Source organism: Rhinoraja longicauda, chromosome 28 (assembly GCF_053455715.1).
Source record: "Rhinoraja longicauda isolate Sanriku21f chromosome 28, sRhiLon1.1, whole genome shotgun sequence".
NCBI classification, from domain to species: Eukaryota; Metazoa; Chordata; class Chondrichthyes; order Rajiformes; family Arhynchobatidae; genus Rhinoraja; species Rhinoraja longicauda.
The window spans coordinates 25,048,501-25,075,860 of NC_135980.1; the positions used below are offsets into that span (position 1 = coordinate 25,048,501).

Sequence of the window (27,360 nt, forward strand, 5' to 3'; positions counted from 1 at the left end):
TAAGTTACAACGTCCAATCTGTCTCGTGGGCTGCACGGTGGCGCAGTGATAGTGTTGCCTTGCAGCGCTTGCAGCGCCGGAAACCCAGGTTCAATCCCGACCACGGGTGCCGTCTGTGCGGAGTTTGTACGTTCTCCCCGTGACCTCGTTTTCTCCGAGATCTTCGGTTTCCTCCCGCACTCCAAACACGTACAGGTATGCTGGCTAATTGGCTTGGTGTATGTGTAAATTGCCCCTAGCGTGTGTAGGATAGTGTTATTGAGCGGGGATCGCTGGTCGGCGCGGACTCGGTTGGCCGAATGGCCTGTATCTCTGAACTAAACGAAAAAACTGCCACTTTCACAATGCATCAGTTTCTTATCAGATGCTGAGGTAAAGACAGTCAATGGATTGGAGAACCCCAATCAATTTACATTCACAGTGTCACGTGTTCAAGCTCAAAATTGTTTTTATTCAATTTTCTTGATGAGTGCCTTGTAAGGAAAAAAATAGCCCAAGAGGAAAATGCTTTTAAAATCACATTTTCGTGAGTTACAGATTAACGAGGAAATCAATAATTCACGGAAATCCGATGAAGTAAAACATCTTGTGAATTTAACAATCTAAACATTGGGTTAGCGGAAGATGTGGTAAGAACTGTAAATCGTGGGACATCAGGTGAGTTTTATTCACTCATTCCACTTGCCAGTAGGGCTTTTGTTTGGAGCTCTGAGGCTTAGATGCAAATTCGTTGACCACAAACCGCAGGTAGAGAACCCTGTTGACCATAAAAAACATAAGAACACCATCTGATAATAGCACTCCACAAAACACACGTTGAAAGCCAATGTCCAGTTTAGTTTGTGGAACTGCAATAGACAATAGGTGCAGGAGGAGGTCAGTCGGCCCCTCGAGCCAGCACCGTCATTCAATGTGATCATGGCTGATCATTCTCAATCAGTACCCCGTTCCTGCCTTCTCCCCATACCCCCTGACTCCGCTATCCTTAAGAGCTCTATCTAGCTCTCTTGAATGCATTCAGAGAATTGGCCTCCACTGCCTTCTGTGGCAGAGAATTCCAGATTCACAACTCTCTGACTGAAAAAGATTGTCCTCATCTCCGTTCTAAATGGCCTACCACTTATTCTTAAACTGTGGCCCCTTGTTCTGGACTCCCCCAACATTGGGAACATGTTTCCTGCCTCTAACGTGTCCAACCCCTTAATAATCTTATACGTTTCGTTAAGATCCTGGTGCTGGTGCTGGTTTAAACCGAAGATGGACACAGAAGCTGGAGTCACGTTTGGATCGGCACGGTGGCGCAGCGGTGGATTTGCTGCCATACAGCGGCAGCAATCCGGGTTCGATCCTGGCCACGAGTGCTGTCCGTACGGAGTTTGCACGTTCTCCCCGTGACTACGTGGGTTTTCCTCGGGTGCTCCGGTTTCCTTCCACACTCCAAAGACGTGCAGGTTTGTAGGTTAATTGGCTTTGGTTAAAAAAAAAATTGTTAAACGTCCCCAGTGTGTAGGATAGTGCTAGTGTACGCGGTGATCGCTGGTCGGTGTGGACTCGGTGGGACAATAGGCCTGTTTCCACACTAAACTAAACACAAGGTAATGGAGACTTACTTCAAAGAAACTAGCTGGTAAAGGGCTATTGAGGGCGTGCAGCGTAGGTTCACTAGGTTAATTCCCGGAATGGCGGGACTGTCGTATGCTGAAAGGCTGGAGCAATTAGGCTTGTATACACTGGAATTTAGAAGGATGAGGGGGGATCTTATTGAAACATATAAGATAATAAGAGGATTGGACACATTAGAGGCAGGAAACATGTTCCCGACGTTGGGGGAGTCCAGAACAAGGGGCCACAGTTTAAGAATAAGGGGTAGGCCATTTAGAACGGAGATGAGGAAGAACTTTTTCAGTCAGAGAGTGGTGAAGGTGTGGAATTCTCTGCCTCAGAAGGCAGTGGAGGCCAGTTCGTTGGATGCTTTCAAGAGAGAGCTGGATAGAGCTCTTAAGGATAGCGGAGTGAGGGGGTATGGGGAGAAGGCAGGAACAGGGTACTGATTGAGAGTGATCAGCCATGATCGCATTGAATGGCGGTGCTGGCTCGAAGGGCCGATTGGCCTACTCCTGCACCTATTGTCTATTGTCTATAAATATATGTATCAAAAGGAAGTAAACTTCAAGCAATATTTTGGTGCTTTCCCTGACTTATCTTTTCAGCAGTATATAAACGTTTAATAGTCATAAAACAAAATTTACTTTGGAGATACAGGCCAGAGTGAGGGAATCGAGAACCAGGTTTAAGGTGAAGGGGGAAAGATTTAATAGGAAGCTGAGGGGTAACTTTTTCACGCAAGGGTTGTGGGTGTATGGAACGAGCTGACAGAGGAGGTAGTTGAGGTGGGGACTATCACAACAATTAAGAAGCAATTAGACAGGTACACAGATAGGACAGGTTCAAAGGAATTAGGGCTAAACACAGACAAGTGGGACTAGTGTCGATGAGGCATAAGGTCATAAGTGATAGGAGCAGAATTGGACCATTTGGCCCATCACGTCTACTCCACCATTCCAATCATGGCTGGTCTATACCTCCCTCCTAACCCCATTCTCCTGCCTTCTCCCCATAACCCCTGACAACTGTGCAAATCAAGAATCTATCTATCTCTGCCAAATATATCAACTCACTTTGCCTCCACAGCCTTCTGTGGCAAAGAATTCCACAGATTCCTCCTCATCTCCTTCCTAAAAGAACGTCCTTTAATTCTGAGGCTATGACCTCTAGTGCTAGACTCTCCCACTGGTGGAAGCATCCTCTCCACATCCACACTATCCAAGCCTTTCACTATTCGGTACGTTTCAATGAGGTCTCCCCTCATTCTTCTAAACTCCAGCGAGTACAGGCCCAGTGCTGTCAAACGCTCATCATATGTTAACCCACTCATTCCTGGGATCATTCTTGTAAACCTCCTCTGGACCCTCTCCAGAGTCAGCACATCCTTTCTCAGATATGGTGCCCAGAATTGCTCACAATACTCCAAGTCCGGCCTGACCAGCGCCTTGTAGAGCCTCAGTTCCTTCACCTCTACGAGGCAGAGGCATGAATCAAGGGATATGGGGAGAAGGCAGGAACGAGGTACTGATTGTGGATGATCTGCCATGATCACATGGAATGGCGGTGCTGGCTCAAAGGGCCGAATGGCCTCCTCCTGCACCTACGAAAACCCACGCGGTCACAGGGAGAATGTGCAAACACCGTACAGTCAGCACCTGAGGTCAGGATCGAACCCGGGTCTCTGGCGCTGTAAGGCAGCAACTCTACCACTGTGCCACCATGCTGCCCACTGTGCCATGCAACCTACCAGCGACCCCTTCTCTTCAGGTGGACCTTGCTGGTGAAAAGCTAGACTAAGAACGTTGTGCGATTTTCTCCGTCGAGTTACAGCATTGGTCTATAACTATTTACCTACTTCAATCAATGTTGAATGCTGGTTGAAATGTTACTTTTACTCACTGTGTAGGACTGACAGACCACGTCCAGGAGGTTAGTCTCTGCATGATGCTGGGTATCCTCAGAGTAAACCTGAGTAGAGGAAACATCAGTCACTGTGATGCATTTCATTGTTCTATAGAAACAGAGAAATTAAAAAATAGGTGCAGGAGGAGGCCATTTGGGCCTTCGAGCCAGCACCGCCATTCATTGTGATCATGGCTGATCATCCACAATCAGTAACCTGTGCCTGCCTTCTCCCCATATCCCTTGATTCCGCTAGCCCCTAGAGCTCTATCTAACTCTCTTTTAAATTCATCCAGTGTATTGGCCTCCACTGCCCTCTGTGGCAGAGAATTCCACAAATTCACAACTCTCTGGGTGAAAACATTTTTTTCTCATCTCGGTTTTAATTGGCCTCCCCTTTATTCTTAGACTGTGTGTGGTCCCTGGTTCTGGATTCCCCCAACATTGGGAACCTTTTTCCTGCATCTAGCGTGTCCAGTCCTTTTATAAGGACATATGAAGGTACTTCTATCCGGGACATATGACAATATAACACTCTTGTCTCTTGACACACACATACATTGTGAGTTTTACAGAGTACTATGTTTACATATCTATTGTGCTGCAGCAAGTAAGAATTTCAGTGTTCTATTTCGGGACATATGACAATAAAACACTTAATTCTCTTGACCCTTGATTTCAACAGCAAACCACTGTAAATTTCCCCGGTGTGGGACGAATAAAGGAATATATTATTATTATTATTATTATTTGATCAGACTTTATGCAGATAGGTGGTAACAGCAAAGCACAAAACAACACACAAATACTTGGGAGAGGAATTTCTCTCTAGATGTTAAACATTCCCCCTTCAGAGAATTTCTGTTCAATTTAGTTGCAGCGCCGGAGACCCGGGTTCGATCCCGACTACGGGCGCCGTCTGTACAGAGTTTGTACGTTCTCCCCGTGACCTGCGTGGGTTTTCTCCGAGATCTTTGGGTTTCCCCCCACACTCCAAAGACGTACAGGTTTGTAGGTTAATTGACTTGGTAAATGACTCGGTACATTTTCCCTAGTGAGTTTAGGACAGTGTTAATGTCCGGGGATCGCTGGTCGGCGTGGACCCGGTGGGCCGAAAGGGCCTGTTTCCGCGTTGTATCTCTAAACTAGTTTAGAGATACAGCATGGAAACAGTCCCTTCAGCCTATCTGACAGCATTGGGAAGTGGAACAATGGCCTTATCGCTATTAAATCCACAGTTTCTTCAACCCAAACGCCACATGGCTCTGAAGAGCCGAGACTTTCGTTTAGTTTATTATGTTCACATGTACAATGTACAATGAAAAGCTTTTTTGTTGCGGGCTATCCAGTCAGCGAAAAGACTGTACATGATTACATCCAAGCCATGCATAGTGTACTGTGCTCTGGAGATTGTTTGCAAGAGAAAGCACTTCAATTTCGCAGGAAAATAGGTTTAGATTTGTTATTATCACATGTACCGAGATACAGTGGAAAGTGTTGTTTTGTATGCTATCCAAACAGATTAGATATACCATACATAGATACCATCTGTTCAATCACGTGCAATAGTTCATGTTCAACAGTCATGGAAGCAGATGAAGGCCATTCGGCCCATCGAGTCTACTCCGCTATTCAATCATTGCCGATCTATCTTTCTCTCTCAACCCCAATCTCCTGCCTTCACCCCGTGACTTTTGACACCATTACAAATCAAGAACCTGTCAATCTCTGCCTTAAAAATACCCAATGACTTGGCCTCCACAGTTTTGTGTTTGACTTTAGTTTATTGTCACGTGCATTGGGGTACAGTGAAAAGCTTTTGTTGCGTGCTAGCCAGTCAGCGGAAAGACAATCCATGATTAAAATCGAGCGAACCAACAGTGTACATATTTATGACGAGGGGAATATCATGAATAACGTTTAGTACAAGATAAAGCCAGTAAAGTCCGATCAAAGATAGTCCAAGAGTCTCCAATGAGGTAGATAGTAGTTCACGACTGCACTCTGGCCTGTGGCTGGCTGACTGTGGCAACGAATTCCACAGATTCACCGAGGATAGAGCAAAGGGGGAAAATACAGGGTGCGAAATATAGTTCTTGGCATGGCAGGGGAATGGGATGACTGGGATCACTCGGAGTGTAGGCACGGACGCGATGGGCAGAAAGGCCTTAAAGAAATATGAAAATATCAAAAGAAGGATTTGAAAGGAAAGAGTGAGACTGCTGCAGAGTAAAATAATGGCAGGAATCCATAATGTGGTGGGTTTTGTGCATGGACAGAAAACTAGACGAGGAAAGGTGAGGCCAAATTGCAGGAGTGTTTTGGAGAAACTACAGAACGAGGATGCTCACCTCATTACGGATTCACAGCAACACCGAATTAGACAATAGACAATAGGTGCAGGAGTAGGCTATTCAGCCCTTCGAGTTAGCACCGCTATTCAATGTGATCATGGCTGATCATTCTGAATCAGTACCCCGTTCCTGCCTTCTCCCCATATCCCCTGACTCCGCTATCCTTAAGAGCTCTATCTAGCTCTCTCTTGAATGCATTCAGAGAATTGGCCTCCACTGCCTTCTGAGGTTGCTTAATTGGACATTATATTACATTGTCGTTTGACTTATATATATATATATATATATAACCACATCCTGCGAGCGTTTTTGGCGCAGCGGTAGAGTTGCTGCCTTACAGCGCCGGAGGCCCGGGTTCGATCCTGACTACGGGTGCTGTCTGTGCGGAGTCTGCACGTTCTTCCATTTGTGTTTCCTCCGTGATCTTTAGTTTCCTCGCACACTCCAAAGACGTACAGGCTTGTAAGTTTAATGGGCTTGGTATAAATGTAAAATTGTCCCCCAGTGTGTGTGGGGGATCGCTGGTCGGTGGGGACTCGGTGGGCCAAGGGGCCTGCTTCCGCGCTGTACCTCTAAACGAAACTAGACTAAATACAAATAAAGGAACCCCATGTTACTGTCAGTCAGCCATGAAAATTACGGCGTGCAAATCCTTCAACAAGTCGGGCAGAGTTTGACAGAAAGGCAAGTGTTGCTTCAAAACAAGATGTAAATGTCCTTGTCCAATTCTAAAAAAAAAACAAAATGTAAGAACAAAGCAAGCCTTGATTTAGTATTTGCAGAGTTGTGGGGATGTTACATCATCATTACTTTGTAACCAGAGGAGACAGTTGAGAGTCCAATTTACCCTCAGTGCTAATGGCACCCATTTATCCATTGATTGAATTACGTGAAGGGGAGTCCAGAACCAGGGGTCACAGTTTCAGAATAAGGGGTAGACCATTTAGAACTGAGATGAGGAAAAACTTTTGCACCCAGAGAGTTGTGAATCTGTGGAATTCTCTGCCACAGAAGGCTGTGGAGGCCAATTCACTGGATGCATTCAAGAGAGAGTTAGATTTAGCTCTTAGGGCTAACGGAATCAAGGGATATCGGGGAAAAAGCAGGAACGGGGTACTGATTTTGGATGATCAGCCACGATCATATTGAATGGTGGTGCTGGCTCGAAGGGCGGTGCTGGCTCGAAGGGTTGAATGGCCTACTCCTGCACCTATTTTCTATCTTTCAAGATAATAAGATGACAATAAGATACACTTAACTCTCGCACTTGTTTCAGACTGCCTTACCCCGTTGATGAGAATCCAAGGGACATAAAGATGTGGTGGCTCCAGATCGTTGGTCCTGCGAGCATTTAGATGCATGAGGTGGGAGCCCAACTCTTCATTGACACAATCGCTGATGGTCTCCCAGGTCATGGCTGGCGCGTGGGCTTGTAAACACTGGAAGATCAATACATCGACAGATCCACCTGCATTCCTTCCTCTAGATTCACAATTTGCAACTCTTCAATCCATTTATCTCACAACTGTCTTTACATCTCTGGACTTTGTCCAACCATCTGCCCATAACCCCCCTGCCCCCCCCCCCACCTGAATGTGTTTGTGCACCTATTACTAGCCAGGCTTTGATGGTGGCACTGCAGTGGAGTCACTGCCTTACAGCACCAGAGACCCTGGTTCTATCCTGACTTATGGGTATTGTCTTCACGGGATTTGTACGTTCTCCCCGTGACCTTGTGGGTTTTCCCCAGGTGCTCCGGTTTCTCCCCCACACTCCAAAGAAGTACAGGTTTGTAGGTTAATTGTAAATAGTAAATTGTCCCCAGTGTGTAGGATAGTGCAAGTGTACGGGATCGCTGGGTCAGCCTGGACCCGGTGGGCCAAAGGGCCTGTTGCCGCGCTGTATTTCTAAACTGAACTCGCCTCCCACAATGGGGTTCTTCTGGAATTGGGGTGAGCCAGCCAGTGCAGAGGCGATGTGGTGAGCTGAAGTTACGCCTCAATGCTCCAGTGGTCAGTAGGGGGACCATGCGACGCCTTCTGCCCTGTCCACTGCTCAAGAGCGAGTCTTGTGTAGTCCAGGATCTCAGAGTCCCTCAGCCTGGAAACAGGCCCTTCGGCCCACCTTGCCGACCAAGACGCCCCCATCTACACTAGTCCCGCCTGCCCACGGTTCGGCCCACAAGCATCGTGTCAGTAGAAGGCTGGAGAAATTCGGACAGCAGGAGAAGCAGCACCTGGAGGCTGAGGGGGAGCAGCGCTGAGGGGGGGGTGGGAACTTACTGACCTGCTGGGCCGCTGTGAGCACTGTGGGGGCAGACTCCATGCAGCAAACCACCGGCAGGTAAGACCAGGTGTTCTTCAGGTGATGGATCATGCAACTCTGCTCAAGGACAAACAAAGGTTGCAGGGAAAAGGCACCACTGTGAAACTTTCTATTAATTAAACAAAAAAAAAGCTGAAGACATTTCAGCTCGAGTTCATGGCTGATATACTTCAGCTGCGTTTATCTTTGATCACCCTCTGTCCCTTGATTCAATGTTTTAATTGTATTTTATTTTTACATGTGCCTAGGGTACACTAAAATTCCTTTTAGTGCATACGGGTCAGTAAAAACTCCACTATATATAGGCTCCCTTAATATCCACAAACCCATTGTCCCCTGGAATCGAGGACCAGAGGACATGGGTTCAAGGTGAAGGGGAAAAGATTTAATAGGAATCTGAGGTGTAACTTTTTTACACAAAAGGTGTGGAACAAGCTGCCAGAGGAGGTACTTGAGGCTGGGACTATCCCAACTAGGGTTGCCAACTTCCTCACTCCCAGATACGGGACAAGGTGACGTCACCTCCCCGCGCCCCATGTGACCACACCCAGCCAGCGGCCACGAGCTCCCGCTTCACCAATGGCGGCCGCCTGGGCCGGGAGGCGGGTTGCTACATAACCTCTGTTAGGCGGTGCCCGGGCCTACACTGTGAGGGATTGCAGTGGGCCCCGGGCTACAGTGTCCGGGCCTACAGTGTCAGGGCCAACAGTGTCGGGGCCTACAGTGTCGGGGCCTACAGTGTCGGGGCCTACAGTGTCGGGGCCAACAGTGTCGGGGCCAACAGTGTCGAGGACTACAGTGTCCGGGCCTACAGTGTCCGGGCCTACAGTGTCCGGGCCTACAGCGTCTGGGCCTACAGCGTCTGGGCCTACAGCGCCGTCCAAGCCTAATACGGGACAAGGGCGGTCCCATAAGGGACAAAACAATTTAGGCCAAAATACGGGATGTCTCGGCTAATAGGGGACAGTTGGCAACCCTAATCCCAATGTTTAAGAAACAGTTAGAAACAGTTCGATAGGACATTTGGAGGGATATGGACCGAACACAGGCAGGTGGGACTAGTATAGCTGGGACATGTTGGCCGATGTCGGCAAGGTGGGCAGAAGGGCCTGTTTCCACCCTGTATCACTCTATGACTCTATCCTCATTTCAGTTCTAATTTGGCTATAAGTTCACAAGTCACAGGAGCAGAATTAGGCCATTCAGCCCATCGAGTCTACTCCGCCATTCAATCAGGGTTCATCTATTTTTCCCTCTGAACCTAATTCTCCTGCCTTCTCCCTGTAACCTTTTACACCCTTACAAATCTAGACCATGTCAATCTCTGCTTTAAAAATACTCACTTTCTTGGCCTCATAGTTGTCTGTGGCAATGAGTTCCAGATTCACCACACTCTGGCTAAAGAAATCCCTCCTCATTACTTGTCTGATGGAGGAGGTCCAGGACGGAGAGTTCAGTGTGGGAATGGGAGTTAAAGTGTTTGGTAACTGGGCATCCTGTGAGGCCCAATGCAAATTGGAAGAACAGCACCTCATATTTTGCTTGGGCAGCTTACACCCAGCAATATGAATTATGATGTCTCTAACGTCAAGTGACCCTTGCATCCACTCTCTCTCCGTCCCTCCCCCATGCTAGTCGTCCTACTAGTTTCACTGTTGTCCTGTTGAGTTCCACTGTCTGCATAACTCGTTATCACCTAGCCCACAGCCAACAATGGACCATTGTGGGCTCCACCGTTTCCTGGATCACCGTTACTTTTTTGCATATCTTTCATTCATTTGTTCTACATCTCTCTGTATCACTGTCTACATCACTCATTTACCTTTCCCCTGACTCTCAGTCCGAAGAAGGTGTCTCGACCCAAAACGTCGCCTATTTCTTCCCTCCAGAGATGCCGCCTGACCCGTTGAGTTACTGCGGCATTTTGTGTCTACTGTATCTTCAGTTTAAACCAACATCTGCAGTTCCTTCCAACACATGTGCCCTGTATGAATCTCTCATTAGAATCACATTCGTGGATAGAAGGCCTCATCTATCTTACTCAGAAAACTGAACCTCCCAGGAATTAACCTGACCAATCGTTGCACCCCCCCCCCATGATGAGTACATCCTTTGATGGGTAGGAGACCAGGCAGTGACATGGCTCCAGTGTCAGCTTTATCCTGGTGCCAGTGGCACAGAATATGGGGAGCCCAGAAGGTCATAAGGAATAGGAGTAGAATTAGGCCGTTCGGCCCATCAAGTCTATTCTGCCATTCACTCATGGCTGATCTATCTTTCCCTCCTTACCCCATTCTCCTGCCTTCTCCCCAGAACCTCTGACACCCGTATTAGCCAAGAAGGCTCGCTGATGCCCGGAAGCACGGATACGTGGCAACGTTAAACGACTGGGATCCCGGTCGACGGTTGAGTAGCAGCAATACATGACTTGCACCTGGATCATATTTCCCAGACACTCTTCCTCCCCGTGTTGGCACCTGAACTGCTCGCCCTGGGCACCTTGAATTACCTGCGGAGTGAAGCACAGGGAACTTGAGATGTAGAGGCAGGAATGTACCTGCACAGCCCGGACATCATTAACTCTAAGGCAGGAATGTACCTGCACAGCCCGGACATCATTAACTCTAAGCTAAGGATCTCACCACAAGGAGAACTAGCTGAAAGGATGGAAAATTACTTCTTGAGTTGAGTTTAGTTTATTGTCACGTGCACCGAGGTACAGTGAAAAGCCTTTGTGCGTGCTAACCAGTCAGCGGAAAGACTATACATGATCACAATTGAGCCGTCCACAGTGTACAGATACATGATAAAGGGAATAATGTGAAGAGCGTTTAGGTACTACTAGACCAAGCGGACCCGTTGGGCCCAAACCTCTCCTGCATTGGTGCAGCATCCTCTCCTCCCCTCCCCCTCCCCCCACTCCCTTCCCCATCCCCTCCCTCCCCCCCCTTCCCCTCCCCCCAACTCCATCCCTCTCAACCCCCTCTTATCCTCCCCTCTCCCTCCCTCCACCCCCCCCCCCCTCCTCCCTCCCTAGGAGATAGATTTAAACTTTAAAATGTGAATAACTTTAAAAATATAACACTGATTTCAATGAACCTTCTTCCATTAGCACCAAAGGGACGACGGTGAGTAAGGTGGGCCTAAAATTGTCGCGCTATCGTGTACCGTTTTGGCTGTAGTTCAGGAACAAACGAACAAACAAATGAGAGTTTTAGTATGTAGATATAGATCATATAATTTAAGAGACATTTGGACAGGTGCATGGATAGGACAGGTGTAGAGAGACATGGGCCAAGTGTGGACAGATGGGACTAGTGTAGATGGGGCATGTTGGTCGGCATGGGTAAGTTGGGCCGAAGGGCCTGCTTCCGTGCCGTGTGAGTCTCTGACTCCAAGGATCCACCGGGTAGCAACAAGTTTCCGATGGAAAGAGCTGCCGGCAGGGAAGAGTGAAATAAATAGCACAACAGTGAAGTGGGAAAACACAGCAGATCCAAGGACAGGGTAATGCAAGGACATCTGTAAAAAACAGCCCAGGAACACGTGTAAAATAACTCTAAATAATAAAATGTATGGGACAATTAGTAATGCAAACAAGCAGTCTGTACAGTAAATTCGAAACAATGAAGGTCATAAATATAGTGAATTTCTGAAACTAGTTCATGAAATTGTGGGTAGACACAAAATGCTGGAGTAACTCAGCGGGACAGACAGCATTTCTGGAGAGAAGGAACGGGTGACATTTTGGGTCGAGACCCTTCTTCAGACTCTGGATGGTGTTCAGAGTGTCTGGTGGTTGCCTGATCCTTTGAAGAGGCAATTAACATTAGTGAATTGTGACAGTGAGCATGTACATTGTATATGGATGTGATTTATGTGAACTACAGTCTGCTTTTAATACTGTCCCACATAGGAGACTGTGGCTAACGCTGACTCCTATTGAGATGGAGGGCTAAGGGCCGAATGCAGATGAATGGGACTAGCCCAGTGTGGTCGGCATGGACAAGGCGGGCTGAAGGGCCTGTTTCCATGCTGTACAGGTCCATGACCTTTAGATTTTAGTTTAGTTTAGAGATACAGCACGGAAACAGACCCTTCGGCGATCCCCGCACACTAATACTATCCTGCACACACTATGGACAATTTACAATTATACCAAGCCGATTAACCTACAAACCTGTACGTCTTTGGAGTGTTGGAGGAAACCGGAGCGCCCGGAGAAAACCCACGTGGTCACAGGGAGAATGCACAAACTTCGTACGGACAGCATCCGTGGTCAGGATCGAACCTGGGTCTCTGGCGCTGTGAAGCTGCAACTCTACCCCTGTGCCAACATGCTGGCTTTATGAAGGAAAATGATCAATCTGCTTAGGAAGTTGGATGAGGAGACAGAGGGAACACATAATGAATGGGAGCTTATATTCGTTGGATGCGAGTCGTAATGTCCCATAAGGGATCACAAATATTAACTTATTTGTAAGTGTTAGAAGGTTTAATCGAAAGCTATGAACTCAAGACGGATGTGGCTACCAGTGAGGAGGCAGTGTAAACTCTGTACAGGGCAAGACGGCACGGATTAGAGGGACAGGGGCTAAATGCGTGCAAATGCAATTAGCTTGGATGGGGCATCACGATCGACATGGAGGAGTTGGGCCGAAGGGCCTCTTTCCTTGCTGCACCTCTGTGGGCAGTGAACAAACCATTGCATGGTGTACTCCTACACAAGGGAATGCCGATGGTGGAATCTTATGCAAAAAATAAAGTGCTGGAGGTACTCGGCAGGAAACGAACAAATGGCGTTTCAGACCAGAACCCTTCTTCAGACCAAATCTGAAACATCGACCATCCATTTCCCTCCATAGATGCTGCCTGACCCACTGAGTTTCTCCAGCACTTTGTTTTTTTTTGCCTTGTGCGCTCCAGTCTGAACACAAACAGTAACTGTCCATTCCCTTGACAGATGCTGACTGATCCTCCAGCACTTTGATTCTTGATTTCTAAGGGCGTCAAAGGTTACAGGAAGAAGGCAGGAGGATGGGGCTGAGAGGGAAAGATAGTTCATCCATGATTGAATGGCGGAGTAGACTCGATTAGACTCGCCTAATTCTGCTCCTATGACATGAACTTATTCCAAACCCCCGCTCCTTAGATATGCAAAGTGTCTGGAAAGGTTAGATTCAGTTAGAAATTAAACCTGTAACCGGTGCCATGTGGGAGTTTAGCAAACTTTGATGACAGGGTCAGCCTGACTTCCAGAGCACATATTTTTTTACTGTTATTTGTTTCAAACTTGAGCAAGTGCCAACAAACGGTCTGGAATTGATAGTCGAGTTATCTTGTAAGAGGCATTGGATAATGTCCAAAGATAAATCCCTCAAACACATTGATCAGAGTCACCCCTCCCTCTCACCACCCCTCCCCCCCTCTCTCCACCCCCTCACCCCCCCCCCCCCCCTCCCCTCCCCATTTTGTGCCAATCTTCGAAGCATCTGCAGTTCCTTCCCACACAGGTTGCAAGGAGTTACCTCAGCATTGCCGAACGGTACCAGGGTGATGTTCAGAACCTCCCTCATCCTCGTCCACACCGGGCAGAGTTGATGGACCATGAAGGCCCGACAATCGGGACACAGGGATTCGTAGAATACGCTGATGTGCACAGGAGGCCAATTCCCGGCCCCCTCGTTCCAACACCTTTTCCCAACCTAGACCGACAGAAGGAAACAGACTGGGTGGTGTCCGCGGCGTGTGCTGGAGCCTCGGTGTCTGCTGGAGAGATGCATGACCCCTGCCCACGGGCACGGCGTCAGGGCCACTGGAGAAATCAGTCCTCGAGACAGACTCAAAAACGCTGGAGTAACTCAGCGGGACAGGCAGACTGAAGAAGGGTCTCGACCTGAAACGTCACCCATTCCTTCTCTCCAGAGATGCTGCCTGACCCCCTGAGTTACTCCAGCATTTTGTGTCTATCTACGGGGAAAAGATTTAATAGGAATCTGAGGGGTGACTTTTTCACACACACAGGGTGGTGAGTGTATGGAACAAGCTGCCAGAGGAGGTAGTTGAGGCAGGGACTATGCCAACATTTAAGAAACGTGCAGACGGGTACAAGGGTAAGACAGAAGATAGACACTTATTAGTTGGAGTAACTCAGTGGGTCAGGCAGCATCTCTGGAGAGAAGGAATGGGTGACGTTTCGACTCTTCAGTCTGAAGAAGGGTCTCAACTCGAAATGTCACCCATTCTTTCTCTCCAGAGATGCTGCCTGTCCCGCTGAGTTACACCAGCTTTTTCTGTATGGGTTTTAACCTGCATCTGCAGTTCCATCCTGCACAAATCAGTCCTCTACTCTGGACACCAGAGGTCTACTTTAGTTTATTATTGTCACATGTACTGAGTGAGGTACAGTTTTTTTTTTAAATGGTCACGGTCTATCCAGTCGGCGGAAAGACTATACACGATTACAATCAAGCCGTGCGTGGTGTGCAGGTATAGAATGAAGGGAATAACGTTTAGTGCAAAATAAAGTCCAGCAAAGTCCGATTAAAGATAGTCCGAGGGTCTCCAATGAGGTAGATGGGAGGTCAGGACTGCTCTCTAGTTGATGACAGGATAGAAACATAGAAAATAGGTGCAGGAGTAGGCCATTCGGCCCTTCGAGCCTGTACGCACCGCCATTCAATATGATCATGGCTGATCATCCAGCTCAGTAACCTGTACCTGCCTTCTCTCCATACCCCCTGATCCCTTTAGCCACAAGGGCCACATCCAACTCCCTCTTAAATATAACCAATGAACTGGCCTCAACTACCTTCTGTGGCAGAGAATTCCACAGGATGGTTCAGTTGCCTGATAACAGCCGGGGGGAAACTGTCCCTGAATCTGGAGGTGTGCGTTTTCACATTTCTGGACCTCTTGCCTGATGGGAGAGGGGAGAAGAGTGAGACTCATCCTTGTAGGATCCCGAGGAGCAACTTCTTCCCTCCAAAGGTGATGGGTACATGGAACGAGCTGCTGAGGGAGGTAGTTGAGATGGGTACTATAACAACATTTGGACAGGGATATTGATAGGATAGGTTTAGAGGGATATGGGTCAAACGCGGGTAGGTGGGACTGGTGTAGATGGGGCATCTTGTTTGGCATGGGTAGGTTGGGCCGAAGGGCCTGTTTCCGTGCTGTTTGACTCCACGACCAGAGTTCCGCAGCCCATTAAAAAATAACACATACTCACTGCACAAAGAGATAGAATGAGCAGCTCCGCCAGAAGCTTCATGCTGCCAGCAACAAACCCTGGCTGTCTGATGCTCAGCTGGAGCCTGGTATGTGTTCAAATATAAGCAATGATTATTGATCGAGATCACACTGACCCTGGAATCATTTTGTCCAGAGAGTGCTGGGACCATGCTGATTAATAATTTACAGAGGGATTTGATGTACCTGCCTGTGAATTATTCACCTAAAATCGATTCCCTCAGAGCGATGGATGAGGAGCACGGGATGGTCCATGGTCTCACGGCAACTCCAAACAAATACACAGAGATGCTGCCTGACCCGCCGAGCTCCTCCAGCACTTTCTCTTTGTGTAAACCAGCATCTGTAGTTCCTTGTATCTCCTTGAGATAAACCTTGAGATAAACTAGGTTGATTCCCGGAATGGCGGGACTGTCGTATGTTGAAAGGCTGGAGCAATTAGGCTTGTATACACTGGAATTTAGAAGGATGAGGGGGGTTCTTATTGAAACATATAAGATAATTAGGGGATTGGACACATTAGAGGCAGGAAACATGCTCCCAATGTTGGGGGAGTCCAGAACAAGGGGCCACAGTTTAAGAATAAGGGGTAGGCCATTTAGAACGGAGATGAGGAAGAACTTTTTCAGTCAGAGAGTGGTGAAGGTGTGGAATTCTCTGCCTCAGAAGGCAGTGGAGGCCAGTTCGTTGGATGCTTTCAAGAGAGAGCTGGATAGAGCTCTTAAGGATAGCGGAGTGAGGGGGTATGGGGAGAAGGCAGGAACGGGGTACTGATTGAGAGTGATCAGCCATGATCGCATTGAATGGCGGTGCTGGCTCGAAGGGCTGAATGGCCTACTCCTGCACCTATTGTCTATTGTCTATTGTCTAATGTCAATTGGAAGTGCATGTCCTTGTTATCCCTGGATCTCTTCATTCCCACAGCTCCTTCCATACCTGACAATGTTAAGTCCCATTTCCCTACTTATTCCCTCCAGAAGACCTCTCCCATCCCGGTCATCCATCCTTCTCCCTCGCCCCCATTAGGTAGGAGGTACAGAAGCTTGAAAGCGCGCACCGCCGGACTCAGGGACAGCTTCTTCCCCTCTGTTAACGCTTCCAGAAACTAGAGTACAGTCCTGGTTTTCAAAACCTACCCTGCTTTTTTTTTGGTTGCTTCCTTTTGTAGCTACTATTGGAAGGGAAAGAGTCAAACATTCAGGTCTTTAGAACAACGGTGGTACCTGTATCAGAAGAATACCATCATCCTGCCTGATCCAGAAGTACCGAGCACAAGAAAACAGACCACTGTGGAACATACAATCATTACTGAGGCCATTCAGCTCATAATGTGGGGCAATTCATGATACAAAATAACCACCTGTTCGCTCATAATTGTTGTGGGGACACCCTTCGGACAAGGGAAGGGATATCAGCCCTGAAGACCTTTCTCACCCCAATCATTCCTTAGAGTCATAGACTCATACAGTGTGGAAACGGGCCCTTCGGCCCAACTTGCCCATTCCATCTTCTCCTTCATTGAGCGGAAGATACAGAAGCTCGGAAGTGCCCACCACCAAACTCAGGAACAGCTTCTTCCCATCTGTTATCAGGTTTCCATCAACTAGAGTACAGTTTCAATCCTCCAACCTACCCCACATTTTGCTTCATTTTGAGTTTGAGTTTAGCATGTTGTCACGTTAGCTTGTTGTCACCGAAGAAGGTTCTCGATCCGAAACATCACCTATTCCTTCTCTCCAGAGATTCTGTCTGCCCTACTGAGTTACTCCAGCTCTTTGTGTCTATCTTCGGTTTAAACCAGCACCTGCAGTTCCTTCATATAACATATATAACATATAACAACTACAGCATGGAAACAGGCCTGTCCGGCCCTACCAGTCCACGCCGACCATTCTCCCTGACCTAGTCTCATCTACCTGCACTCAGACCATAACCCTCCAATCCCCTCCTATCCATATACCTATCCAATTTACTCTTAAATAATAAAATCGAGCCAGCCTCCACCACTTCCACCGGAAGCCCATTCCATACAGCCACAACCCTCTGAGTAAAGAAGTTACCCCTCATGTTACCCCTAAACCTTTGTCCCTCAATTCTGAAGCTATGTCCCCTTGTTGGAATCTTCCCCACTCTCAAAGGGAAAAGCCTACCCACGTCAACTCTGTCCGTCCCTCTCAAAATTTTAAAAACCTCTATCAAGACCCCCCTCAACCTTCTACGCTCCAAAGAATAAAGACCCAACCTGTTCAACCTCTCTCTGTAGCCTAAGTGCTGAAACCCAGGCAACATTCTAGTAAATCTCCTCTGTACCCTCTCCATTTTGTCGACATCCTTCCTATAATTTGGCGACCAGAACTGCACACCATGCTCCAGATTTGGCCTCACCAATGCCCTGTACAATTTCAACATTACATCCCAACTTCTATACTCGATGCTCTGATTTATAAAGTCAAGCATACCAAACGCCTTCTTCACCACCCTATCCACATGAGATTCCACCTTCAGGGAACAATGCACAGTTATTCCCAGATCCCTCTGTTCCACTGCATTCCTCAATTCCCTACCATTTACCCTGTACGTCCTATTTTGATTTGTCCTACCAAAATGCAGCACCTCACACTTATCAGCATTAAACTCCATCTGCCATCTTTCAGCCCACCCTTCCAAAAGGCCCAAGTCTCTCTGTAGACTTTGAAAATCTACCTCACTATCAACTACTCCACCTATCTTAGTATCATCTGCATATTTACTAATCCAATTTGCCACACCATCATCCAGATCATTAATGTAAATGACAAACAACAGTGGACCCAACACAGATCCTTGGGGCACTCCACTAGACACTGGCCTCCAACCTGACATACAATTGTCAACCGTTACCCTCTGGTATCTCCCATTCAGCCATTGTTGAATCCATCTTGCAACCTCACTATTAATACCCAACGATTTAACCTTCTTAATCAACCTTCCATGTGGAACCTTGTCAAATGCCTTACTGAAGTCCATATAGACAACATCCACAGCCTTGCCCTTATCAATTTCCCTGGTAACCTCTTCAAAAAATTCAAGAAGATTAGTCAAACATGACCTTCCAGGCACAAATCCATGTTGACTGTTTCTAATCAGGCCTTGATTATCCAAATTGTGTATTTAGCATGAAGAGCAATGGAGCTGTGTGTAAGGAAAGTGGGTGGTGTTAACACTACGGGTATAACACTAGCAACATTGAACGTACAGGCACCGAGAATGTATTAAGAATTTTCCACGGCTTTTGTTTTGTATATTTTTGTATTAAGAATACAGTTTATTTTTGGAAAGATAAAGCTTTGAAGGAAATGAAAATTTCTAACCAGTCTAGTTCTCGTCAGGCAGACACAAAATGCAGGAGTAACTCAGCGGGACAGGCAGCATCTCTGGAGAGAAGGAATGGGTGACGTTTCGGGTCGAGACCCTTCTTCAGACTCGAACGTCACCCATTCCTTGTCTCCAGAGATGCTGCCTGTCCCGCTGAGCATTTTGCGTCTACCTTCGATTTAAACCAGCATCTGCAGTTCTTTCCTACACATCAATAATCTTGTCACTCTTTTAAACTTACTGTTCTTTTATCAAGTCACAAAACTTGTTCTAACTTGTAACTCAATCTAGTTTCTCAACTGGATTGACGATCACTGTTTGTGAGATACACCCTTGTTTGTTTTTACTGACCAGTTAGTAATTCATTGAACTTTTGTTAATTATAGAATATCTATAAACATTACGTTCTGCTGCAAGTGGGAATTTCAATGCTTTATGAGTAGTATGTTTACAGTCCTGTCATGCTGCAGGCCCAAGTCTGAATTTCAATGTTCTATTGGCTGTACATACGTCAATTAAACACTCTTAACTCGTAACTCTCAACCCTTTACACGCTCAGTTGAGAGTCAAGTGTTTACATAGAATAATAGAAAATAATTGCAGGAGTAGGCCATTCAGCCCTTCGAGCCAGCACCGCCATCCACAACCAGTGTCCCGTTCTGGCTTTTCCCCCCCTATCCCTTCATTCCCTTAGCCCTGAGACCTAAATCTAACTCTAAATCTAAATCTCTCTTTGATTTAATTACCAACAACAGAACAATTAAAGGAGCGGCACGGTGGCGCAGCAGTAGAGTTGCTGCTTTACAACGCCAGAGACCCGGGTTCGATCCTGACCACGGGTGCTGCCTGTACGGAGTTTGTACATTCTCCCCGTGACCACGTGGGATTTCTTCGGTTTCCTCCCACGCTCCAAACACGCGCAGGTTTGTAGGATAATTGGCTTGATCTTTCATAAGTGATGCTCTCTCAGTTTAGTTTATTGTCACGTCTACCGAGGTACAGATTAGGCAGGAAATGGTGTTGGGTAGACTGATGGGACTGAAGGTTGATAAATCCCCAGGGCCTGATGATCTGCATCCCAGAGTACTTAAGGAGGTGGCGCGAGAAATTGTGGATGCATTGGTGATCATTTTCCAATGTTCTATAGATTCAGGATCAGTTCCTGTGGATTGGAGGGTAGCTAATGTTGTCCCACTTTTTAAGAAAGGAGGGAGAGAGAAAACGGGAAATTATAGACCAGTTAGTCTGACATCAGTGGTGGGGAAGATGCTGGAAGCAATTATAAAAGACGAAATTGCGGAGCATTTGGATAGTAGTAACAGGATTGTTCCGAGTCAGCATGGATTTACGAAGGGGAAATCATGCTTGACTAATCTTCTGGAATTCTTTGAGGATGTAACCAGGAAAATTGACAGGGGAGAGCCGGTGGATGTGGTGTACCTTGACATTCAGAAAGCCTTTGACAAGATTCCACATAGGAGATTATTGGGCAAAATTAGAGCACATGGTATTGGTGGTAGGGTACTGACATGGATAGAAAATTGGTTGACAGACAGAAAGCAAAGAGTGGGGATAAATGGGTCCCTTTCAGAATGGCAGGCAGTAACTAGTGGGGTACCGCAAGGTTCGGTGCTGGGACCGCAGCTATTTACAATATACATTAATGACTTGGATGAAGGGATTAAAAGTACCATTAGCAAATTTGCAGATGATACAAAGTTGGGTGGTAGTGTGAACTGTGAGGAAGATGCTATGAGGTTGCAGGGTGACTTGGACAGGTTGTGTGAGTGGGCGGATGCATGGCAGATGCAGTTTAATGTGGATAAGTGGGAGGTTATCCACTTTGGTGGTAAGAATAGGAAGGCAGAGTATTATCTGAATGGTGTCAAGTTAGGAACAGGGGACGTACAACGAGATCTGGGTGTCCTAGTGCATCAGTCACTGAAAGGAAGCATGCAGGTACAGCAGGCAGTGAAGAAAGCCAATGGAATGTTGGCCTTCATAACAAGAGGAGTTGAGTATAGGAGCAAAGAGGTCCTTCTGCAGTTGTACAGGGCCCTAGTGAGACCGCACCTGGAGTACTGTGTGCAGTTTTGGTCTGGAAAATGCTAGAGTCAGTTATTAAAGATGTAATAGCATCACATTTGGAAAGTGGTGATATCATCGGACAAAGTCAGCATGGATTTACCAAAGACAAATCATGTCTGACGAATCTTATAGAATTTTTCGAGGATGTAACTAGTAGAGTGGATAAGGGAGAAACAGTCGATGAAATCTGGACTTTCAGAAGGCCTTCGACAAGGTCCCACATAGGAGATTGGTGTACAAACTTAAAGCACACGGTATTGAGGGTTCAGTGTTGAGGTGGATAGAAAATTGTTTGGCGGACAGGAAGCAAAGAGTAGGAATAAACGGGTCCTTTTCGGAATGGCAGGCAGTGACTAGTGGGGTACCGCAAGGCTCAGTGCTGGGACCCCAGTTATTTACAGTGTATATTAATGATTTGGACGAGGGAATTGAATGCAATATCTCTAAGTTTGCAGATGACACGAAGCTGGGTGGCAGTGTTAGCTGCGAGGAGGATGCTAGGAGGCTGCAGAGTGACTTGGATAGATTAGGCGAGTGGGCAAATGCATGGCAGATGCAATATAATGTGGATAAATGTGAGGTTATCCACTTTGGCGGCAAGAACAGGAAAGCAGAGTATTATCTGAATGGTGAACGATTAGGAGAAGGGGAGATGCAACGTGACCTGGGTGTCATGGTGCACCAGTCATTGAAAGCAAGCGTGCAGGTGCAGCAGGCAGTGAAGAAAGCGAATGGTATGTTCGCATTCATAGCATGAGGATTTGAGTTTAGGAGCAGGGAGGTTCTACTGCAGTTGTACAGGGCCTTGGTGAGACCGCACCTGGAGTACTGTGTGCAGTTTTGGGCTCCTAATCTGAGGAAAGACGTTCTTGCCTTAGAGGGAGTACAGAGAAGGTTCACTAGATTGATCCCTGGGATGGCGGGACTTTCATATGAAGAAAGACTGGATAGACTAGCCCATGCACCCGGCTCCATCCTACACACCAGGGACGATTTACAGAAGCCAATTAACTGACAAACCTGCACATGTTTGAAATGTGGGAGGTCACGGGGAGAACGTGCAGACAGCACCTGTAGTTCGGATCAAACCCGTGTGACCGGCATCGCAACTCTATAACGCTGCGTCACTGTGCCGCCCCAGTGAGAACATTTGCATTTCTAAGCTTATCATAATTTCGGCATGTTGCAACCAACAAAATGCTTTGAGGCATTTCTTGCAGGGACGGTGCAAGAAATGTGAAAGCAAATGCGCATCCAGCCAGCTCCGACAACTGATAATAATGCCAAGCACTGTTGTTGGCTTTGATTGAAATGTTAGCAATGACATCAAGAAATCAGCAAAGTGTAGGGGGAGCTGCAGATTACTCCAGCATTTTGTGTCTATCTTTAGGAGATCAGCCAGATCCTCCTGGTTCGTCTTCCACTTGCACCAGGAACATTATCCTTTACCTCCTATTCACATACAAAGCCCTAAACGGGCTTCCCCCCCTCCCCCCCATATCAAAAATTTCTAACCCACCACTCTATCTCCAGGTCCCTCAGGTCGGCCGACTTGGGGCTACTCACTATCCCGCAGTCTAGGCTTAAGCTCAGGGGTGACCGCGCTTTTGCTAGACTGTGGAACAGCATCCCTCTCCCCATCAGAACTGCCCCCTCCATCGACTCCTTTAAGTCCAGGTTCAAAACCTATTTCTACTCCCGAGCGTTTGAGGCCCTCTGAGGGGGCGCTGTGAATTGTTTATGTATGTGCTGTTATGTTTGTGTGCCATTGTATGTTCGTTCTTAGTACCTGAACTGATGTACAGCACTTTGGTCAACGTGGGTTGTTTTTAAATGTACTATACAAATAAAATTGACTTGACTTGACTTGACTTGATGGAGCGCAAGAAATCTAATTCAGAGGGCGGGAGGATGGAGACTGTGAGGCTGTCAGACTCATTCCTGACTTTAGAGGTTGAGGGAGAGGTTGTGTTAATATTTGAGTTTCGACGGGAGGCCGGGGGTGGGAAGGCGATGACTATGGCAGCAGGCCAGCTGATTTTGTAGGTAACTGCAACATGTGCTGTGGATGGGAGGAACCAGAGGACCCATTGTACTTAAATTTCCAGAAAGAATTTGCTCACATGCCAAATTAACTGCGAATGCGTGAAATATAACTTTGAGGTGTACGAGCTAGCACATCACTGTGGACAGAAAGAAGATAGACACAAAATGCTGGAGTAACTCAGCGGGTCAGGCAGTATCTCTGGAGGAAAGGTCAGGGGACAGAGGGTTGGCTGGTTAATAGGAAACCGAGATGGGTCCGAAGAAGGAACATCGGCAGTACGTGTACTCCATAGATGCTGCCTGGCCCGCTGAGTTACTCCAGCACTTTGTGTTTTGCTCAAGGTTTCAGCATCTGCGCTTTCTTTTTATTTCTCCCAGAGGTGGGTCATTTCTGGTTGGTGAGATGCATTAAGCAGTGTGCCCCAGGTGAGATGCATTAAGCAGTGTGCCCCAGGTGAGATGCATTAAGCAGTGTGCCCCAGGTGAGATGCATTAAACAGTGTGCCCCAGGGATCAATGTTGGCATCTCAAACGGACATATGGTTGCTAAATTGGCCAATGGAAGTAAATTGTGAAGTCTTAACAAGGAGATTACCCAGGATGTGGGTGGGTTAAGTGTATTAAGGGCAATGATATGGCAAATCATGTTGGAAAAGGTCAAATTGGCCACGAAAAAATGATCGAAATAAGAGATTGCAGAACTCTGAAATGCAGAGGAATCAGAACGTCGTCCTATCTCGTGGCTCCACTGGTGAGAAAATGGCTGGTGTGCAGATCCAGCAAGTAATTATGAGACAAGCAATGTTACTGTGTATTGTGAGGGGAACTGAATAGAAACGTATGGAAGTTACGCTTCAGTTATATCAGGTGATATCAGGTTATATCAGGCAAATTAGGCTTATTGGGCTGTTGTGACCACATCTGGAATACTGTATACGATTTTTAAGGATGTTATGTTGGTGCATTCGAAGCATTTCAGAGAATGTTTGTTTATTCATGCATAGCTGTAATGATCAGATTTTCTTATGAAGAAAGGTGGGAGAGGCTAGGCACCCACCTGCTGGAGTCTAGAAGAGTGCAAGAGGTCAACGCGAATGCTCCCAGGGATGAATGGGTTAACGCATGATGAACATTTGTCGGTACTGGGCAAGTGTTCGTTGGAGTTTCGAAGGATGAGGGGGGACCTCATTGAAACTTGTTGAACAGTGAGGGACCTGGATAGAGTGGATGTGAAGAGGATGTTTCCACTGGTGGGATAGTCTAGGACCAGAGGGCAGAGCCTCAGAATAAAACGACGTACCTGTAGAAAGGAAATGAGGAGGAATTTCTTTAGTTTGAGGTTGGTGAACCTGTGGAATTCATTGCCACAGACAGCTGGAGAGGCCGCCATTGGGTATTTTTAAAGTGGAGATTGACAGATTCTTGATTCGTATGGGTATCAAGGTTTATGGGGAGAAGGCAGGAGAATGGGGTTGAGAGGGAATGATAGATCAGCTAGGATTGAATGGTGGAGTAGACTCGATGGGCCGAATGGCCTAATTCTCCTCCTATGACTTATAAGATGATTTTAATTGAAACATACTTGAATGTGAGGGGACTTGACAAGATGGACGTGTACAGATATTTCCCCCTTGTATGAGTCTAGAACTAGGGATCACCCCGTTTAAAAGGTATGGGTATTTTTTATTTCTAACAAAGCAACTTGAGAACTTCCTTCTTTAAGAATGTATACCAGTACAGCACAGAAACAGGCCCTTTGGCCCACAATGTCCATGCCAAACATGATGCCAGGTGAAACTAATCAACTCTGTCTGTACATGATCCATATCCCTCCATTCCCTGCACATCCATGTGCATATCTGGAAGTCTCTTCAAAGCTATCATAACTGCCTTCACCACCACCCCTGGCACTCACTACCCTCTGTGCAAAAAGTAAAATGACCCCACACATCCCCTTTAAATTTGGCTTTCTCTCACCTTAAAGCTTTGCCCTCTAATTTTTGATACTTCCACGTTGGGGGAAAAGGTTGACTGTCTACCCTCTACCCTATCCCTCTCACAGTTCCATTCACCTCTGTCAAGTCCCCCCCCCCCCTCAGCCTCCAGTGCTTGAGAGAAAGCAATTCAAGTTTGTTCATTGAAAGGATGAAGAAAGACTGGATAGACTAGGCTTGTACTCGCTGGAATTTAGAAGACTGAGGGGGGATCTTATTGAAACATATAAAATTCTTAAGGGGTTGGAGAGGCTAGATGCGGGAAGATTGTTCCCGATGTTGGGGGAGTCCAGAACCAGGGGTCACAGCTTAAGGATAAGGGGGAAGTCTTTTAGGACCGAGATGAGAAAACATTTCTTCACACAGAAAGTGGTGAGTCTGTGGAATTCTCTGCCACAGAAGGTAGTTGAGGCCAGTTCATTGGCTATATTTAAGAGGGAGTTAGATGTGGCCCTTTTTGCTAAAGGGATCAGGGGGTATGGAGAGAAGGCAGGTACAGGTTACTGAGCTGGATGATCAGCCATGATCATATTGAATGGCGGTGCAGGCTCGAAGGGCCGAATGGCCTACTCCTGCACCTATTTTCTATGTTTCTATGTTTTCTATGTTTCTTGCTATTGAGGGCGTACAGCATAGGTTTACTAGGTTAATTCCCGGAATGGCGGGACTATCATATGTTGAAAGACTGGAGCGACTAGGCTTGTTTACACTGGAATTTAGAAGGATGAGAGGAGATCTTATCGAAACGTATAAGATTATTAAGGGGTTGGACACGTTAGAGGCAGGAAACATGTTCCCAATGTTGGGAGAGTCCAGAACAAGGGGCCACAATTTAAGAATAAGGGGTAGGCCATTTAGAACTGAGATGAGGAAAAACTTTTTCAGTCAGAGTTGTGAATCTGTGGAATTCTCTGCCTCAGAAGGCAGTGGAGGCCAATTCTCTGAATGCATTCAAGAGAGAGCTGGATAGAGCTCTTAAGGATAGCGGAGTCAGGGGGTATGAGGAGAAGGCAGGAACGGGGTACTGATTGAAAATGATCAGCCATGATCACATTGAATGGCGGTGCTGGCTCGAAGGGCCGAATGGCCTCCTCCTGCACCTATTGTCTATTGTCTCCCCACCATTACAATCTGTTCGAACAATAACCCCGATACAACACATTGCTTATCCATGTCCCATGTTCCCCGGAGATGCTGCCTGGCCAACTGAGTTACTCTAGCACTGTGATCTAGTTAGAGCCTGAAGCGGGATGTGGTGGAAACACAGCCACAGGGCCTGCCTGTTTGACTCAAGCCTGCTCTGTCACCCAACCAGGCTGTGACTAGTCTGTGAGCCAATTGCATATATAAACCTTCTATTTCCCCACTTACCACAACTACGTTCAATTGCAAAATTCGTGACAGTGTTTCCTAACTTCTCAGAAATCTGCTCTCGTTTTTAGAGAACAGCCCTAACCCGTGACTCCCCAAGCAGCATAATGTTTCAACATGGGCTCACAGCACTGGTTGAATAACTTCCACCAAATCAACTCTTACTTTCACAGTAACACAACACACAAAAGCACAAGGATGAAGCTAAAGAAAGGATGTGATGCACAGACCAGATTGTCACGGTGGCACAGAGGAAGAGTTGCTGCCTTGCAGAGCCAATAGACAATAGACAATAGACAATAAACAATAGCAGACCTCCCAACAGTGAAAAGCCCTTGGTGGCTTCATAACGTTGATCAGACCAAGCAAATCCGAAGATCACATTTGGAGGTTGGAATAATACATTAGTATCAGAAGAGTCAAAACCAGAATACATTTTAGTGCAATCAAACTCACCAATAACATTCACAGCTGTGAGCATGAACTAAAGTCGTCCACTTGTTCCTCATGTAATATCACAATCACACGATCACAATAATACTTTATTAGCCAAATATGTTTTGCAACATATACGAGAAACTTCATTTGCCATACATTCAATATATTCCATCAAAAATCCCCACAATGTTTCTTTGCAAAGTGGACATAAAAGATCTTTCAGTTCTCCTTTTTATAAATGTGTTTAACAATGGATATCCTTGATCTTCAACGGTTCCCCCCCCTAAAATCTACATCTATTTTAACTCGCAATTGTGAATGATCTCAATGTCTGAAGAAGGGTCTCGACCCGAAACGTCACCCATTCCTTCTCTCCTGAGTGTAAGAAAATAACTGCAGATGCTGGTACAAATCGAAGGTATTTATTCACAAAATGCTGGAGTAACTCAGCAGGTCAGGCAGCATCTCAGGAGAGAAGGAATGGGTGACGTTTCGGGTCGAGACCCTTCTTCAGACTGATGTCAGGGGGGCGGGACAAAGGAAGGATATAGGTGGAGACAGGAAGACAGTGGGAGATGTGGGAAGGGGGAGGGGAAGAGAGGGACAGAGGAACTATCTAAAGTTGGAGAAGT

General features: G+C 46.8%; 1 protein-coding gene across 1 annotated transcript; it reads right to left on the bottom strand.

The window, feature by feature from the left end:
* Positions 1-430: 430 nt before the first annotated feature.
* LOC144607115 (gamma-interferon-inducible lysosomal thiol reductase-like) lies at positions 431-15,492 on the bottom strand. Its single transcript, XM_078423728.1, has 7 exons — positions 15,418-15,492; positions 13,715-13,891; positions 10,621-10,695; positions 8,148-8,243; positions 7,148-7,300; positions 3,505-3,573; positions 431-757 (listed from the first exon to the last, which is right to left on the bottom strand). Exons 1-7 carry the CDS (start codon positions 15,457-15,459, stop codon positions 716-718), a joined length of 654 nt encoding a protein of 217 aa, XP_078279854.1. The 5' UTR covers positions 15,460-15,492; the 3' UTR covers positions 431-715.
* Between the last annotated feature and the right edge of the window lie 11,868 nt (positions 15,493-27,360).